Below are 17,229 nucleotides of genomic sequence, written 5' to 3' on the forward strand. Positions count from 1 at the left end.
TCCTTGTTGTCGAAGCAGTCGAACTGTGACACACCACAACGACATTGCATTGATGTTATAGAAAGCACAGTCCAACAATGTGAAATTTCTAAATTAGTATCACTCATCAGTACTTTGCATCATGCACATCTTGAAAGTGAAATATCTGCAGTTACACGTCTAGAGAGCCACACAGGAAAAAGTCCCATCACAGCATCAGTATATTATCATGTATAGCAAATATTATTGTAGCTAGAAGCGCTCAGTAAATACTTACCCATCTGTAGGATTGCAGTTGTAACTTCAGCTGAGCTCCATCCATCGTATTAAAACGTTTTACAAGCCCTAGCCTCTTCTGGTCCACACAAGTAAAACTCCTCTCAGAAAAATGGCCACTGCAGATCTACACTGTGACACAGTCCATTTCACTAGCTGTTAACCTTCTGCCCTAGCACTCAGTGAACTGTGAACATCACGATACAACATTGCAATTGCCATCATGTCTTCATATTTGTTGTTGGATACTCAAGGACTACTGGTACTTAACTGAGGCACGCAATGTATGTTATTAACATAGAGTACAGTGCAGTCAGACTGTGATAAATCACCTGCCCAGCAATGTCTGGTGACAAAATAAAATGTACATTTTAAATTTGTGTTCTCCTTTTCTCCCCCAACAGTATCTAAAGATGTTCACTGACTTCCTGTCCTTCATGGTGCTCTTCAACTTCATCATTCCGGTGTCCATGTACGTGACGGTTGAGATGCAGAAGTTTTTGGGATCCTTTTTCATCGCCTGGGACAAGGATTTTTTTGACCCTGAAATCCAGGAAGGGGCACTGGTCAACACCTCAGACCTCAATGAGGAGCTGGGACAGGTCAGACAGATGGATAATATCAATTAAACCATATTTGAATCGAATAAATGTGTGTCATTGGGGAATTCCTCTCTGCAAACTCAGGGTTCCCGTGTCTTCTGAAAGACCTGGAATGCATAGTTCATCTTTCCAGATTTAAAAAAGAAAGGAAAGACAGATCAAAATGTTCTGGAAAACACTGAATTGACCTGTATGTACATTGAAACCAAGAGCAGAAGATTTGGAGTCTTTATATACAGTAGAGCATGACCATAAATATGTGTGCCTATTCGTAATTTACATTACAAGTGAAACAGTTTAAGTAAAATACAAGGAGACATACTGTTCAAGAGCTAGTACCTTATAATTCACTGACTTTGAAAAAACTCAAAACAGGTAAAATAATAAATTATATAAATAAATTAAATAAAACACTACTGCTGTACAGAAATTGTATTGTTTGAAATGTAAAAGAAAATAATTTTACACCAAATTACTCAGGTCCAGTGCAGTGAAGTGACGGTTCATCATTCATGGAAAAAAGCTTCTACATTATAATGCTTTTGTTTCACAAACACCTATCTACTAAACTAAAATATTCGTTTGTTTTTGTAAAATTTTAAAAAGTAAAATCTAAAGTTATGAGTGAGTCCAAGGCAAGACTGATGTCCATCATCAAAATGTGGTCTTGAGACTGATCTGTACAGCGCTACTGTAAAATACGAGCTCTTGATAATTACACCAGACTGGCACTCTTCTGACTTCTGTTTTTTCTTTATGGCATTTCTAACTCCGCAGTCAGAAATGAGTCACACTTGGTTTGCCAGATGATTACTTCAATTAAAAGTGACGCTTCATAAATCTGATTAATGCAATGTTATTCTTCAAGGGAGTAATTGCCTAATCTTATTGTTGGAATCTGTTTAAATGGGCAACTGAATATTTATGGGTTTGGAAGAGTCATGGTCTTTTATCACATTGTTTACAGGTGGAGTATGTCTTCACAGACAAGACGGGCACCCTTACTCAGAACAACATGGAGTTCATAGAGTGCTGTATCGACGGCTTCCAGTACAAGTACAGGGACACAAGCTCAGAGTTGGATGTGTTCTGTGTCACAGATGGACCTGTGAGCAAACTACAGCAGAAAGCTGGCAAGGTGGGTGTTGTGGTGTCCCTCCATCTGTTGTAAAAGTCACACAAGCAGCAACATATGGCCATTACATAGCTCGTTGCTCAGAAAGACCCTTCACAGGTCAACCACATACAATCTCCTTGACATGTCAACGTATGCACTCAACATGGAGAGGCAGCAGAGTGGCTGTGTGCTCTTGACATGAGCACCTGATAACACTTTACAGATGGTTGCACCTCAACATGTCCAGTATGGTCCAAAAGTCTGAGACCACTTTCCCATATCTGTTGATAAGAAGTCAATTTAGACAAGTCTTTATCTCAACTCCAGCTACTGTATATGGCTCGGTGTGTGGCTGCAAATTAGTGCAAGTAGAATTGTTGATTGATGCACCATTTAAAAAAAAATGATTTCATAATTAATTTAAGAGAAATTGAGTTTGTTATTTAATTGTATTAATTCACATTCATGTTGTGTTGTCAGGAGAAGGAAGAGCTGTTTCTACGTGCCCTGTGTCTGTGCCACACAGTTCAGGTGAAGGAGTCTACAGAGCAAGATCAGGTCCAAGGGGACGGACTGATGGACCAGGTGGATGGCTTAGGGGTGGATGGAGATATGCTCCATGAACCACTGAAGCAGAGAGGGTTTATAGCCTCTTCACCTGATGAGGTTGCTCTGGTCAAGGGTGCCATGAGGTAAGAGATGGGCTGTTAAGAGTGAGTTAGACAAATGCACTAAGCGTTCGAATCATTTAAAAGTCAGTTAAATATGGATGAATATGAATGTGAAGTCTTTAGATGATATACAGTTTATTACACTCATTCACACTGTTCCTGAGTACACAATTACTCATTTGTGATGGTTTGTCTCCACCTGCAGGTATGGCTTCACATTTCTGGGTCTTGAAAGTAAAACCATGAAAATTCTGAACAGGAACAACGATGTTGAAATGTAAGTCTGTCATTTCGAAACTCAATTATACATTTTTCTTGATATTCATCTCTTTTTCAGTATTCACATTTACACCAAGGAACTCATTTTATTTCCATTTTAAAGGTATGACCTGCTTCACGTGTTGAACTTTGACCCAGTGAGAAGGCGAATGAGTGTAATCGTCAGATCCAAATTAGGTGAGATTACTATTAGGCTTATTGCATTGACTGCTATTTAGTGATGGCCCTCAGCTCTGACCATGCTCTGTATTTGTGTGTATGTATGTTTGTGTGTGTTTTTGTGTCCAGGTGATACACTGCTCTTCTGTAAGGGAGCAGACTCTTCCATCTTTCCCCGTGTCAGACAGGAGGAGGTCGAAAGGATACGTATGCACGTGGAGCGTAATGCAACAGTGGGTTACAAAAGCAACATTGTCTTTCCAAATCTTCAGATCGCTGTAATGATTTCATAGCAGATTATTTTGTGTTTTCTTGCTGTAACAGTGTGTGTTTCACTGTGCAGGAGGGCTACAGGACGTTGTGTGTGGCCTACAAACATCTCAGTGCAGAGGAGTATGCCCAGGCAGATGCAGGACTAAGGGAAGCTAGACTGGCTCTGCAGGACAGAGAGGAGAAGCTCATGGCTATTTACAATCAGGTGGAGACCGGCATGAGTCTAATAGGAGCTACCGCTGTAGAAGATCGGTGGGTACTCACAAAACATAATTGCATTTTGTTATTTTGCACGCTGCTGTTGTCCTTCCTCTCCCCTCCCTCTCGATAAAGACAAGTGCCAAGTATCAATGAGGCAAGAAATCTCACAACACACCTTGATAGAGGAGGTCAAAAGTTTGCTGAGGCTGGCAAAAAACATAGTGTCATAAACCAGCATCAGCCAAGTTAACATTACAGCTATTGCTGGCATTTGAGCCCCATCTAAATATACTGTAGGAGGTGGTGTCATTTGGAGCATTGTTTCACTTCTGATATACAGTACTGTTCTTATAACAGATCACTTCCCTTTTGCTCTAATGTAATGAAGTAATTTGTTCTTTGTAATATTGTTTCTAAACTTCCTGCAGCTGCTTTATTGTAAAGGCTTTCAAGCATGTCCAGCAGCTTTTTCCTGCTTCTTGCCCTTTGTCAGATGTCACCAGACTCCTGCTAGTCTTTGTCCTGTATGACCTAGTAGTGACGGCTCAATGTCCCTCTTTTCAGAACTTTTTAATGTAAACTCACACTGCCATCTACTGGTTGACATGGGGTACTCTTCCAGAATCCAGCATTTAAAAACATGCTAATAGAAAGCATATATTGTCTTATAGTCATTATTGAAATTGTGTCTAATTTATTTATTTTTGTTCTTATCTCTCAGGCTTCAAGACGAGGCGGCAGAGACCATGGAGGCTCTGCAAGGGGCAGGAATTAAGATTTGGGTCCTAACAGGGGACAAGATGGAGACAGCAAAGTCCACCTGTTATGCTTGTAGATTATTTCAGAGGGGCACAGAGCTGTTGGAGCTAACTGTTCGCACTCTGGAAGATGGAGGGAAGAGGCGTGAGGAACGACTGCACGAGCTCTTGCTTGAATACCACAAGAAAGCTGTGCAGGATGCACCACCAGTCAAGACTGGCGTCACCAGGTTGGTACATAGATTACATGGTTTTTTACATGATTCTGGTTTGTATGTTGAAGTTATTATCTCTGCCAGGCGTAAACCTGGTAAGAGATCATGCGTTTGGTGGTGTGAGTCCATGTGTCAATGTGTGTATCTGTGGGCAGCTAATCTCGCATACAACTGGACCCATCAACCTAAAATTTTTTGTGCACATTTATGACCGCATGCTCAAGGACTTCTCGTGGTTGCGGTGATTAACAATTTTGTTAAAACCTATTTTCTAACACGGTTCCTTATGAGCCTTTAGTAAAGCTTAGACTTTCATCTTTTCATCAGTCCTCGCCATTTCATGCCATGCGGTACGACATAGCAAAAGGCATTTCCGGCAAAAAACTGGGCTAAAAACAAGCCTTACCTAGTCTGTTGCAGGCCACATTTTGGCCTTTGCCGTGGCTCAAAAACTTGACATCCATAGAAAAGTTTGATCTCATCTTGAATTGGAGCTGCAGATTAATTCCATACCTGATATGATATGATCCAGTAAAGTTAGACACAATACGACATGAATAATATCCCCCTTTTTGTTAACTTTGCCACCATCTTGACTGTAAGGGAGCTGTTAGGGACGGTAGGAGTGAGAATCTCTCTTTTTTGTTTGGGAGGGGAGAGGGAGGGAGAAGTTTTGTTTTGTGTGGTGTGTTCCAACAAAATGTTCTAAATAAATAACATTTAAATTGAGAAGTTTGGACTCATCTTCCCGTTTATTGTTTCCTTATTAAGTTTATACAGTAAGGCAAACCCAGGAGGACGCTTGGTTACAATACCATTACACTATTCTATGCATCTTAAAGAAAATTGAGACTAGACTATACAAAAAAAAAAAAAATTCAAAACTTTGCAAATCTCCGCTGGTTGCATCTGGCAGTTGTGGTGGTGTCGCAGTAGATGCTTCATCACCCACATGCCCCCAGACACACCTAGTTGAGATCTGCACTCTACTGAGTGGACTCTTATTCTCTAGTTTTCTTATGATTTGCTTTTGTATTAACATCATTTAACCAAACTCAGTCTTATTGATGATTTAAATTATTTTCCTTTTCTGTTTGCAGGACCTGGTCTTCGGCCAACCAGGACTATGGTTTTATTATAGATGGTGCCACTCTGTCGATGGTACTCAACTCCTCCTCTGAATCCAATTCCAGTCGCTACAAGAATCTGTTCCTGCAGATTTGTCAAAACTGCACATCGGTGCTGTGCTGCCGTATGGCTCCTCTGCAAAAGGCACAGGTCAGAACAATCATTTGAGATGTGGAAAATATTTATTCATTAAAGATTTGAATTCATGATTTTCACAGTGAGCACTTATGTTCAGATTTTTTTTTAAAGTTGCCCCATGTCTTGCTCCATCTTTAGATAGTAAAAATGGTGAAGAACTCTAAAGGCAGCCCAATCACCCTTTCCATTGGAGATGGTGCCAATGATGTCAGTATGATTTTGGAAGCTCATGTTGGCATTGGTAAGAAATTTCGTGCTGAAGCTGACCAAGGACCTATAATTACTGTCTCAAGTAGAGTGACGGGCAACCTTTTGGTGAAGGCAGTGCATAATTATCTGTTCTTGGTGTTCCAGGTATTAAGGGTAAAGAGGGGCGGCAGGCGGTGAGGAACAGTGATTATGCCATCCCCAAACTCAAGCATCTCAAGAAACTTTTGTTGGCACATGGGCATCTCTACTATGTTCGCATTGCTCACCTTGTGCAATATTTCTTTTACAAGGTAGGAGGAGGAGACACTTCTGTCACATTGACCTCATGTCATTAGTCATGCGAAGAACTTGTTGCGGGTCTCAGCATAGCCTGCATTTCCCAAACAAACCCACAAACTTGATTTGAGGATTATGTGGCAAGGTGTTCTGAGAGAACAAGATTTGACAAGATCAGCCCTCTTAACAAAGTAAACAGATTTTTAGGTTGAACTCAGGTTAACGTGTTGTGTTTTTGTACCTACATGAGAAGCACATGAATGCATTTGATGTTCTTTGTTGTTTTTGTCTATCGGTGTGAGCCTGTTCTCTTTCTCTGTTTGCCTGCAGAACCTCTGCTTCATCTTACCTCAGTTTTTGTACCAGTTCTTCTGCGGCTATTCTCAGCAAGTGAGTATGTCCTGAGGCCCTTTTGAGGTTCAAAGATGTTCTGAACATGAAAGGAGGCAGTGTCCCTTGAATCCACACCACCTCGTCCTCCTGAATGCCGGACTCTATCCCTCAGATTGCCCCTCCCTCACTGCCCTTGGGATGTCTGAACTCTGATTGATATGTTTATGTACTGACACTAATTCACAGACAGATATGAAAGACATGTGTCCTGCTCTGCCACCATGGTACATTGTATGTGGATCTTATGTAATCATGGTGGCACCTATTCATGTCTGTGTGTGTGTGTAGCTACACTCTCATGAACACAGTGACTTAACAATAAGTTTTAGAGATTCAGGTATGGGAAATGATGCAATTACAGATTGAGATCATTGGTTAATTAATGTATTAATTAGTAAAATTAATGACCTTTTAAAAATAATTGGTGTGTCCAGTTGTGAAAGGTGATGGAGAATATCTTATTCTTCCTCATGCCACATGGCCCTTACTCGGATCTTTCATAAGTAAATGAAAGATTTATATAAGCTTGCTTATATGATATACTATATGTGAAAGTATGACGGTGTGTATGAGTTTTGTCCTCTCCGTGATATTAACCCCTGGTTGCCCCATCCCTCCTGCTCCTCCTTACCAACCCCTTTCCCTTCACTTCCCCCCTCCTGCTCCCATCCTCCCCAGCCCCTGTATGACGCGGCCTATCTGACGATGTACAACATCTGCTTCACCTCTATGCCCATCCTGGCTTACAGCCTTTTTGAACAGCACATCTGCATTGAGGTTCTGCTGGACAATGCTACCCTCTACAGGTAAACCTGGGGATTTTCCCGGATCTGCAGTATGCTGTTCCATTTTATTAAAGAGCAACAGCAGTCATACAAACGAAGATTTTTATCTTTTTTTTAAAAATTTAGATCTAAGATCACTATTTCGAGCAATTGTAACTCTGCCAATGTGAAAAATTGTTGAACTTTTTTGTCTACTTTTCATGTATTCAATTGAAATCTACCTCAGTCACTAATCAAGTCACCTTGATCTATGTGATGGAGCAGCTAAAGACTTCATGCATGATATTAAAATGTAGTTTTAATTTTCTGTGCTTTAATGAGATTGTATGCCAGCATGCATTAAAGAATGGCTCTGTGCATCTTTGTCTGTCATGATTTTCTTCAGAGAGATTGCTAAGAACGCCATGTTGCGATGGGGACCCTTCCTTTACTGGACTTTACTAGGAGTCTTCCATGGCTTGGTCTTCTTCTTTGGTGTTCGATTTTTGTTCAGTAACCCAGCACTGCAGGATAATGGCCAGGTTTGTCCTCTGACCTAGTGTGTTATCGGATTACACGATGAAGCATTGTCTCCTAAATATATCTCATGTGTCTTCTTCAAATCCAGGTTTTTGGAAACTGGTCATATGGAACGATTGTCTTCACTGTCCTTGTCTTTACTGTCACACTAAAGGTAAACTACGCCCCTGTTGTTTATTTATCTTTTAAAAAAGGGTGTATCATTAGAGCAGCTGTTTCAGGGGACAGATGTCTTGCAGAACATTGATTTTGATAAACAGTGTTGGATATTTGACATGTGCATTTAATCACTTTTTCTGTCATTCTAGCTCGCGCTGGACACACGGCACTGGACATGGATCAACCACTTTGTAATCTGGGGCTCCCTGGCCTTCTATGTGTTCTTCAGCTTCTTCTGGGGAGGAATAATATGGTTAGAAAACAACCTATACAGTCATAGCTGTTGACCTTTTTTTATTTCTCATTTTCATCAGCTCTGTTCTTGGCTAGTCATCTCCTGTAGCTCTTCCAGCCAATGTAAACCAACATGTTCCTCTCCTGCAGGCCTTTCCTGAGGCAGCAGCGTTTGTACTTTGTGTTTGCCAACATGCTGAGTTCAGTGTCAGCCTGGCTGGTCATCATCTTGCTCATCCTGCTCAGCCTACTGCCAGAGATCCTGCTTGTGGTGTTCCGCAAGCCCCGCGGCCCCCACGCTCGACAGGTACAGCTGACCCACAAACACACACGCACACACTTGGTCTGACGCGCTCTACTACATTTACGCTCTCTCTCTGTCTTTCTTTCTCTCTCTCCCCCTACTGACTTCTCTATTTCTCTCTCAGATTTTGATGCGCAGTCTTAACATGTAATTGTTGTGACATTTTCACTTTTTTTTTATCAAGGGTTCAGTTGTTGTTAATGGAGTCCATCCTTGATGTATTTCTGAGTGAAGTACAGTGGTGGGATATAATTAGGAGTGGGACTAAAATAAGATTCAAAGTTGATCCAATCACTCCAAAGTGGGCATGATTTTGTGTATACGGAGTAGGGCCCGACCGATACTGGATTTTTGGGGCTGATACCTATATTAAAGAGTAAAAAAATTCTGATATCGATATAATAATCTTATTTATATATATGTATGTATATATATTTATATATATACACAATTTTTGCAGTGATCCCTTAAATGTGGTTATCAAACACAAATATATGTAATGGAGACATGATATTTTATAGTTTAACAATAAACTTTATTGTATAAAGTGACATCAGTGCACTGAAACAGTAAACTTCACTGGGAATTTAATAATTATAAATAAAAAACAGAACAAAAAAAACATATATACGTATATATAACTTGAATTGGGATTTGAAACGGGATCAAATATACATAAAATGCTGCCTATATAACTCTAAAAAAAAATTGGTGCATATCAGACAACATATATGTTAATACTGATATATCTGTGATAGGCCAATATCGGCCGATAACATTGGCTGACCGATATATTGGTCGGCCTCTAATACGGGGCTATGTGGCACCGTAGAGGACTGTTGGTCTTAGACTCTACCTACACCTCCCTCACCCGTGTTGTTACAGTAGTTCAGAAGGAGGAGGACGAGGGAGAAATGAATAAATATAGACGTCCACTACATTCTTTGAAAATGTAAACTAAGTATTTGCCAACTGACATCCAAACACACACCTCTACTCCATCATAGCACTCTGCAAGCTACTATGACCCATTAGCAAGTGTGTTTTTTTATGATGGGCATTACCTAGTCGTCTCACATTTGATCTAATAAAGTTATGTACATGCCCTGGGTTCAAGATGAGTCATCAAAAATATTTCTGCGTTTTATAGAAATGTTCATATATCAGAACAATTAACAAAGAACTATAGAAGAACTTTGAAAATGTATTTTCTTCATGTCACTGTGTCTCTACGATCAGTCTTTAGTATCCATAACAGTTTATATGTGGGTTTTTATTATTTTATTGCATTTCAGAGGGACATTTTGATTTTCCTCCCAATTTATCCAGAAGACATATTTTGTCATTTCCATTAGCTCCACATGGGGCAAATGTGTTTTCCATGCTGCTGGAAATGTTTGGTGGTATGCGCTGTGCTTTTGAGTGTGTTGTTTTTTTTTTTTTAAATGATGTCTTGATGTTTTTTTAATTTGGAAAAAGTCATAAAACAAACCAAATGTTTTGGACATATTTGAGGGGAAGTTTTACAGCAGTGATGTACAATATGAACATGGTATGCATTTCCAGGTTTTTTTATTTTTGAGTGTGTATCTGTCAGTTGACAGACATACTGTGGAGTTTGCCGCCTAAAATAAAAGAAGACAGGTGGTGTAGTGTAACTATCCAGTACTTTTATTATAATTTAGAACACCCCCTTTAACCTTATTTTTACTCATTTTCCACCTTTCCAACATTGTTTTCCCAGCTATTACTCTCGCTTTTGCACTTTAACACATTCTTCTTACTCTGTCTCACCGTCTTCTTTGTTCTCTCTTCCTCTCGGGACCTGCCTCCCTAAAGATGAAGCATCGCCTTCCTTCCTCGGGGACATCTACCATCTTCATGCTGTCGCAGACCGCTAGCACTCACAGCTTCTCATGGAGTGACTGAGGTCTCTTTTTCTTTCTGTCAGCTCTTATGCTTAAGTCTCTTCTCACAGAGTTTCTCTGTCTACCAGTCTTGCTTGTTTTTCCTACCTGTTGTGTCCTTCCTCTCCCACTGTTCGACTCCTTCCTTACCCTCTTAAGTAACTCAGGGGTGGTGTTCTGTGGCTATTTATAGTCCCCGCTAGATTGGACAGACTAGAACAGATTAATCATTACATCAAGAACGCTATCCTTGGAAGGCTGCATCTTTAAATCTCGACTTGAGTGCTGTTCTTTACATATATGTATATTTAATTGGGAGGAGTGTTAGTCAGTGGGCGGGTGTGTGCCCAACTCCGCCAGCGGTGTGGAGTAGGACCAGGTGTCCATGTTGGAAACGTGTAGTCAGTCTTCCATCCTTGTCTGTCCAGTTGGTATCAGTCAGTGTTTCCTCCCAGCTGCCTGTGCTGCTCCAATGCCTGCTGCCTCCGCATGTCCAGTCAGGTGAATGCAGCATGTCCAAGCACCCAAACCTGCATGAGGCTCAAGTCAACAACCTCATCCTGGACACTCACCACAACCCCCGCAGGCCACTGCATTTTGTCTGTCGTGCGTGTGTGTGCGTGTATTATCTCGTACTTTCTTTTAAGAAACGTGCAAGGATAGTAGCCTCGTTAAAATCTCAACCAATTAATAGAATCAAAAATGATGGTCTTGTTTGGAGGTCTGACCAGGTTGTTACAGTGAATTTTTTTTCCTTTTTGAGGCTTCTGAAAATAATTATTGTGAGGAAACAGTGTTGGGGAAAAAAAAAAAAACGCACCTGGATTGATTTTCATTGTCCACCTGTCTCCCAGTTGTCTCTGTGTATGTATGTTCCCTGTGTTTATATGTGTGTGCAAGAGGGAGCACAAGACGGAGAGAGAGGCAAAGTGTGTGTGTGTGTGTGTGTGTGTCAGCGTAGTGATGTCATTGGTGTCTCTTGCCTCACCCCTCCAGAAGAAGCCGGTTCAGTCGAGTGTGGGGGGCCTCCAGTCTCCCCGGTCTTCAGCCAGGCCCCTGCTCATGAGAACCTTTTCAGATGAATCCAATACTGTCATTTAAACAGGTACCAGCCCACCTTCAGGACATTTAAGCCAATCAAAGACTCGCCCCCCCCACCTACCCCCCCAGCAAACCTCTACAGCAATTCTGGGCCCTAACTCTGAGCTTAACAAGCGAGTTTTAAGGCGTAATGGCATACAGGCCACATCCAATAAGACCCAATGTGTTCCTATGTGTTGTGTAAGCTGATATTGGCTGGCTGAAGAGATGCACTTTTTCATGCCATGTTTTGTGTTAACTTCTTTTTTTTCTTTAAGGTGCAAACTCAACTGGTTATTTTTTTTTTTGTATATACAGATGCTCCTTTCAGCCTCCCTTTGGAAGCTTTTATCACCGTCTGCATGCGCTTTTAAAAACCTAATTTTTGTTTTTAATTTTAGTCCATCTCATTTTTGTATTATGAATGTCTGTATATGTGTGTGTATGTGGGTGTGTGTGTGTGTGAAGTTGTTGGTGGTACTTTGGTTTACTTACCTTTCAGTGTGAAACAACAAAGTTGGTTTGTGACTTATGATTTCCCCAGTGTGACATTTGTAGAGTGATTGTAACGTGGTGGTCTGGTCACGGTGGTCATTTTGTCCTGTGTGCACGTCCAAACAATTGTGTTGCTGGTCGCCGTCTGCTCACCCTCTTTGCAAATAATCAATGCATCTGTGAGAGCTTGGCTCATTGCATGATGTGACTGCTGAAACCTCAGGTTGCATTACATACAGGGGGTAGACAACAGAATAAATGAAAACACCGCATGATAAAATATTTAAAAGATTTTCATAGGTAAACATGGCACAAACAATGTGTACAATATGAAATTGGATCCTGTTTCTTTTCACAATACAAGTTAAGAGTTCATTGCAGGTCATATTTATTCAGTTCCCGTTTTTATGATAAAACGTTATTTATCTAAATTATTTTTTATTTCACAACATCATTTTTCATCACCAACATTATTTGTTTATTTATTTAATATTGAACACTCTGTCCTTTATATGGTAAATAACAATATTAAAGGAAATTTTACAGACTGAAGATAATAAATTAAACAATCATTATATTTAGAGTTAATTGGAATTGTTTAAACATGTCTGAGGCTAAAGAGAAAAGTAGTCCAAAAAGAACAGAGCGTGAAGGATTTCCTATATGAAGAATGTTCCAACATCCTTCACTACATGTGGTTTAGGCCTGTAGGGCAGCAATATTAAGAGCGCTGGAGGTGTTTAGAGGTCAAAGGGCATCTCTATCTCTACACATTGTAGGGCATTTGATATTGTGTTGTCTTTAGGTGTTTTCATTTTTATTGTCAACCCCCTGTTGGTAGGTCTGAATGTCACACCTCCCCATCGCTTTTGACCAGGGTCACCGAAATCTGTGACTTAGCAATAGCACCAAGCATTTTGCAAAAGCTGCTTAACCTGCGTTTTTATTCTGCATTTCTGTTCTCCCACTAGCTGTCAGAGGGCGGCCTCCTACAAACATCCAGGTAAACATAAAGGAGAAAAACCTAACTTTCTGTGTCTGTTCAATGTCCCTGCTTGAGCCTCAACAGATCAATACATTTGGATGAAATCGGGAACAATTTCTTAACTAATTTCTGTTCGTCTCTGGAAGGGAAGGTGTTATTTTATGTATGGTGGTATGTAGCCAATCGCAGCATTTTCTCTGATTTTGGATGATTTCAAGGTGTTTCTTTCTCTTGTTGGCAGAAGCTTTTAATGTCAACGTTGGAGTAAAATCCGTCTGCTTGTGCTTTTTCAGATCGCAGCTGTCACACCACTATCCTACAAGCACCTGAAGGAGCGCGAGTGAAAGGCAGCAAGGACTCGCAAACAACAGTGGCATCAGCCACATTCAGGGTCCCATGCCCATCAGGTCAGAGCTGTCTGCCATCATGCCTGATCTAAATCAAGGAGGTGATGAAGAAGAGGAGGAGAGAAAAAAAATCAGAAGAAAAAGAGAGATTTGCTGACTGGGGCGAAGGCATAAAAATGTGTCTCTCTGCTCTGTTCGTCTCTGCCCAAACCCCCCAACCCCCCCCCCCCCCCCCCCCCCCTCCCCACGCATGCCTGCAGAGCAGTGCCCTGCATTATTCTTAAAAATATCTACTCAGATGACAGGCATGAGTTTTCTTTCTTTTACTTCTTTTTTTAAAAAAATACTAGCTTACAGATGAATGCATACACGGCTGCCTTGTCAGTAGCTCTATTCAACTGCTGTGTTTTAACAAGCGGTTGTAATATCCACTCCAAGAATTGTTCACCTGCATGAAAGAAGGCTCAAAAGAATGCTTCACTCCACTGATGTTCAGTCACTGTATTCAGCAACGTTTTTTAATAAGACATGATAAACCCATTCTCAACGGTTATTCTACTTTACAGTTATTACGCTTTCCAACGGTTATTCTTTTAAATGATTATCATACATTCACTTGTTCACAGGTCCAAATTTTATAAGATGAAAAGTTACTGAACGTGACATCAGTTCAACTCAGTGCAGCAAACTGAGTGTTGGAACGGTTCTCTGGTTTCTAGTTGATTTGTTGTTTTTCATTGATTCTGAAATCTCTATTGAATACTAATTTAGGAGAGAAGTAAAGTGGGGCCATATCGCCGCTCGATCCCAAAAGAGTGTATACGTATGTAAGAATGAGACATAGATTAGAGATGTAAAGGATATTCTGGCAATGCTTTGAGCATGACCTAAATCTTCCAGCCTCAGAGATAATTTAAGAGAGTCCAATTAAGATGAGAAAATTAATATATGTGCTGTACTGTATATAGCTTAGAGATGTATAACAGCATCTGCTCAAAGCCAAAAAAGATGAAGTCTGAAACAGACACGTAACGCGATCCGATACCGTCCACACAAGTGTGACCTGCAAGTGACAAGTCGGTGTGTGTGTGTGTGCGTGTCTGCGTGTTACATAATTGAGTGCAACTTTGCTGGATGAGAATAGTCAGAAATGCCTGTTTTTTTTGTGTGTGTGTGTGTGTGTGATGAAAAACCAGGATTACTTGAGCCTTGTTGATGTAGTACGGTTAGATATATCCTGCACTATTGAGGAAACTGGTTTATTCATTGCGTAGATGGTCACTAAGGCACAAGAACGTACGAAAGATACACACACAGACATGCACGTATCGGATAGACGAGAGCGAGAAACACACATTAACAACACACATTGTATACAAATAAATGCGCACATGCACTAAAGCCTAAAATGAGGTATTTATGTTCATTACACATTATCTAGTTTGCATCATTTGTTTCAGTCAGGCTGAAGTTGGAAAGTAAAGAAATCCAACTCCAGACCTGCAGAGTCAACATAGTTAATGCCACTGAGGCTTTACCCTCCATCTCCTTCCTTCTGTTTTTCAGTCAAATCTGCTGACCAACAGGATGATAGAGTGAACTGTTTGGCCTTTTGTTCTTTCCTTTAACTTATGTGTAGTGCTTCATACATTCCATTTAAACATGCGATGATTTCAAACACTTTTAGATACTCTTTGGAATATTTTTCCCTTTTCTTTTGTTTTTTTTTTTCTTTCCCACAAACAAGTATTGTCTGTTTGGCATATTTATTGTTAAGTGTGATTTTATTCACAAATGTTATATTTTTATTACATAAATCTTTTTTATTGTGGAGAGTGGTCAGCTTTGTGCCAGTTGAGTTAGCCTGTGTTATTACTCCAGCCCTGATATGAGCCTGTGCCAATCCCATTTGATAGTCTTTGTCATATGTGCAAAGACAGGCAGCCCCCCCACCACCACACTCCAACCCTCCCCCCCTAAAATGAACCTCTGAAGCAGTGCTGCTCCTTTTGCCATCATAGTTCTGGGTGATTTAACTTGTGGTTTAAACCAGCGAGTACCAGTCACTAATCAGTTACATCTAACTGTTTAAAAAAAGTAAATAAATTTGGCTAACATATCTGTCAGTGATTTTTAAAGTGAACTTTACTGATCCATATTCAAATCATAACTCCCATCTTTTTTCTAGTACTAGGTCTTTGTATTTGACCCCTCCTGACTGTAGCTTGACATATCTGTGTCATATCTATAGAATGGCACATGCAGTCATAATGCCAAATGGAGATTTTAAAAAAATAAGTTAATATTGATTTGTTCTTAACAAATGGAAAAATGTACATGCCTTTCAGTGTCATTTTGTACTAAAAATAGTGGGTTTTCTGATGCAAGGAAAGAGATGAGGCTGTTCTTTTACTCTGTGACATGTTACCTCCAGACTGCACTGTGCCGGAGATTCGTGAGAGGACACACTGAGAGGGGCTGCCTGCTTTGTTTAAAAAATTAAAAACCTTTAAGTGACATCAGAGATGCTATTTTCAGATGCTTAAAAATATCTTGGAATCTAATGTTTTGCCTGTCTAAATGAAAAGTATAAAAGAATGGATTGTATTTTTAATGCAACCTTTTTCCAGCCACTTTTGTAAGAAAATCAAAATGTACGAAAAAAAAAAAAAAAAAACCCACACAAGGCTCTGTGGTTATGGAAACTGTCCCTTTTCTGTGAGGGGTGGAGGTGGACACCTTCAGGCACATCAGCAGCCCTGCATCATGCAGCGGGGGCACCCTACCCCCTCCAGCCCTTTGGGTCTCCAACCTCAACACTCCAAACCTCCAAGCTGAATGTACCTCTTTGAAACTAGTATATTCAAAACCTGAAGATTTTCTGTAATAAAGCAGAATGTTTTGAAGATAAAAACTGCCTTGTGCTTTGTTACACCAGCAGTTATATCAGCAGGTTCCTGTCTGATGTAAGGATGAATGTATGTGTGGGCGTGTGTTGGGTGTGTGTGTGTTTATGTGTGCATTTGACCACACTAAGCAGATGCTGTGCAGTAATGAGATGGCTGAGAGGCTAAGCTGGATCAGCTGAGTGGCTGCGTATCAAGCCGGAGTACTGCTGCTCTCCTACTGCTCCGTGTGTGGCCTCACATCAAGAAAACATCAAGCACTGTGAGTCACTGACTAGAGGAGGGTTACACACATGAATACAGAGCTTGAAGTTCAGGCACCTGATTTCAGGCATAGAGCGGTTTTAAATTCATATAATACTTCATTTAAAACATCGTACACATTTCTTCCTGGACAACTTTCCAGGCTTACAAATCTTTTCTCGCTTTAATCCTTGTAATTCTTCTCCACTCTAGTCTCCACTGTTAATGAGTACTGATCCATTCAGAGCAGTTGTAGGCTGAGCAGTGCAGAGTTGAGTTGAGAAAGGCCCTGTGTATCAACGTGTACACAATGACACCCTTTCTTATTTGTTCTTCTGTTTGAATGTGATTGTTGTGTATTAAAGGCTGTGCTTCGCATGGGCCAAACTTGTTGGCTGAGGGTGCGGTAGATTTTCATTTTCTTTTTACAATAGATCTATTCTCCATTGTGCCTGCATGTATATTCTAGTAAATGTGTGTTTATAAGAGAGCTGGAGAAAGAGGGGACTTGAACATGGCAGCCAGACAGCCCTAACAATCCAGCCTACTGTAGTGCAGCGAGCATTATTCTGAAGGCACAAAAAACAGCA

General features: G+C 40.5%; 1 protein-coding gene across 8 annotated transcripts in view; it reads left to right on the plus strand.

Moving 5' to 3' along the window:
• Positions 1–15,464, plus strand: part of atp11c (ATPase phospholipid transporting 11C) — a 43,392-nt gene extending 27,928 nt beyond the window's left edge. Inside the window, exons 12-31 of one of the 8 annotated variants that reach the window (XM_067599607.1) lie at positions 660–857; positions 1,825–1,995; positions 2,455–2,666; positions 2,851–2,922; positions 3,028–3,101; positions 3,213–3,316; positions 3,427–3,608; positions 4,279–4,545; positions 5,631–5,808; positions 5,935–6,037; positions 6,151–6,296; positions 6,613–6,672; positions 7,354–7,481; positions 7,846–7,981; positions 8,068–8,133; positions 8,288–8,391; positions 8,523–8,679; positions 10,516–10,606; positions 13,130–13,161; positions 13,437–15,464. In XM_067599607.1, the coding sequence (XP_067455708.1) occupies positions 660–857; positions 1,825–1,995; positions 2,455–2,666; positions 2,851–2,922; positions 3,028–3,101; positions 3,213–3,316; positions 3,427–3,608; positions 4,279–4,545; positions 5,631–5,808; positions 5,935–6,037; positions 6,151–6,296; positions 6,613–6,672; positions 7,354–7,481; positions 7,846–7,981; positions 8,068–8,133; positions 8,288–8,391; positions 8,523–8,679; positions 10,516–10,605 (2,448 nt within the window). In that variant the 3' untranslated portion in view covers position 10,606; positions 13,130–13,161; positions 13,437–15,464. Of the gene's footprint in view, positions 1–659; positions 858–1,824; positions 1,996–2,454; positions 2,667–2,850; positions 2,923–3,027; positions 3,102–3,212; positions 3,317–3,426; positions 3,609–4,278; positions 4,546–5,630; positions 5,809–5,934; positions 6,038–6,150; positions 6,297–6,612; positions 6,673–7,353; positions 7,482–7,845; positions 7,982–8,067; positions 8,134–8,287; positions 8,392–8,522; positions 8,680–10,515; positions 10,607–11,579; positions 11,689–13,129; positions 13,162–13,436 lie in introns of those variants that run through there. The other 7 variants (XM_067599602.1, XM_067599604.1, XM_067599603.1 and 4 more) reach the window with 7 other exon arrangements.
• The last annotated feature ends 1,765 nt before the right edge of the window (positions 15,465–17,229 follow it).

Source organism: Thunnus thynnus, chromosome 9 (assembly GCF_963924715.1).
Source record: "Thunnus thynnus chromosome 9, fThuThy2.1, whole genome shotgun sequence".
NCBI classification, from domain to species: Eukaryota; Metazoa; Chordata; class Actinopteri; order Scombriformes; family Scombridae; genus Thunnus; species Thunnus thynnus.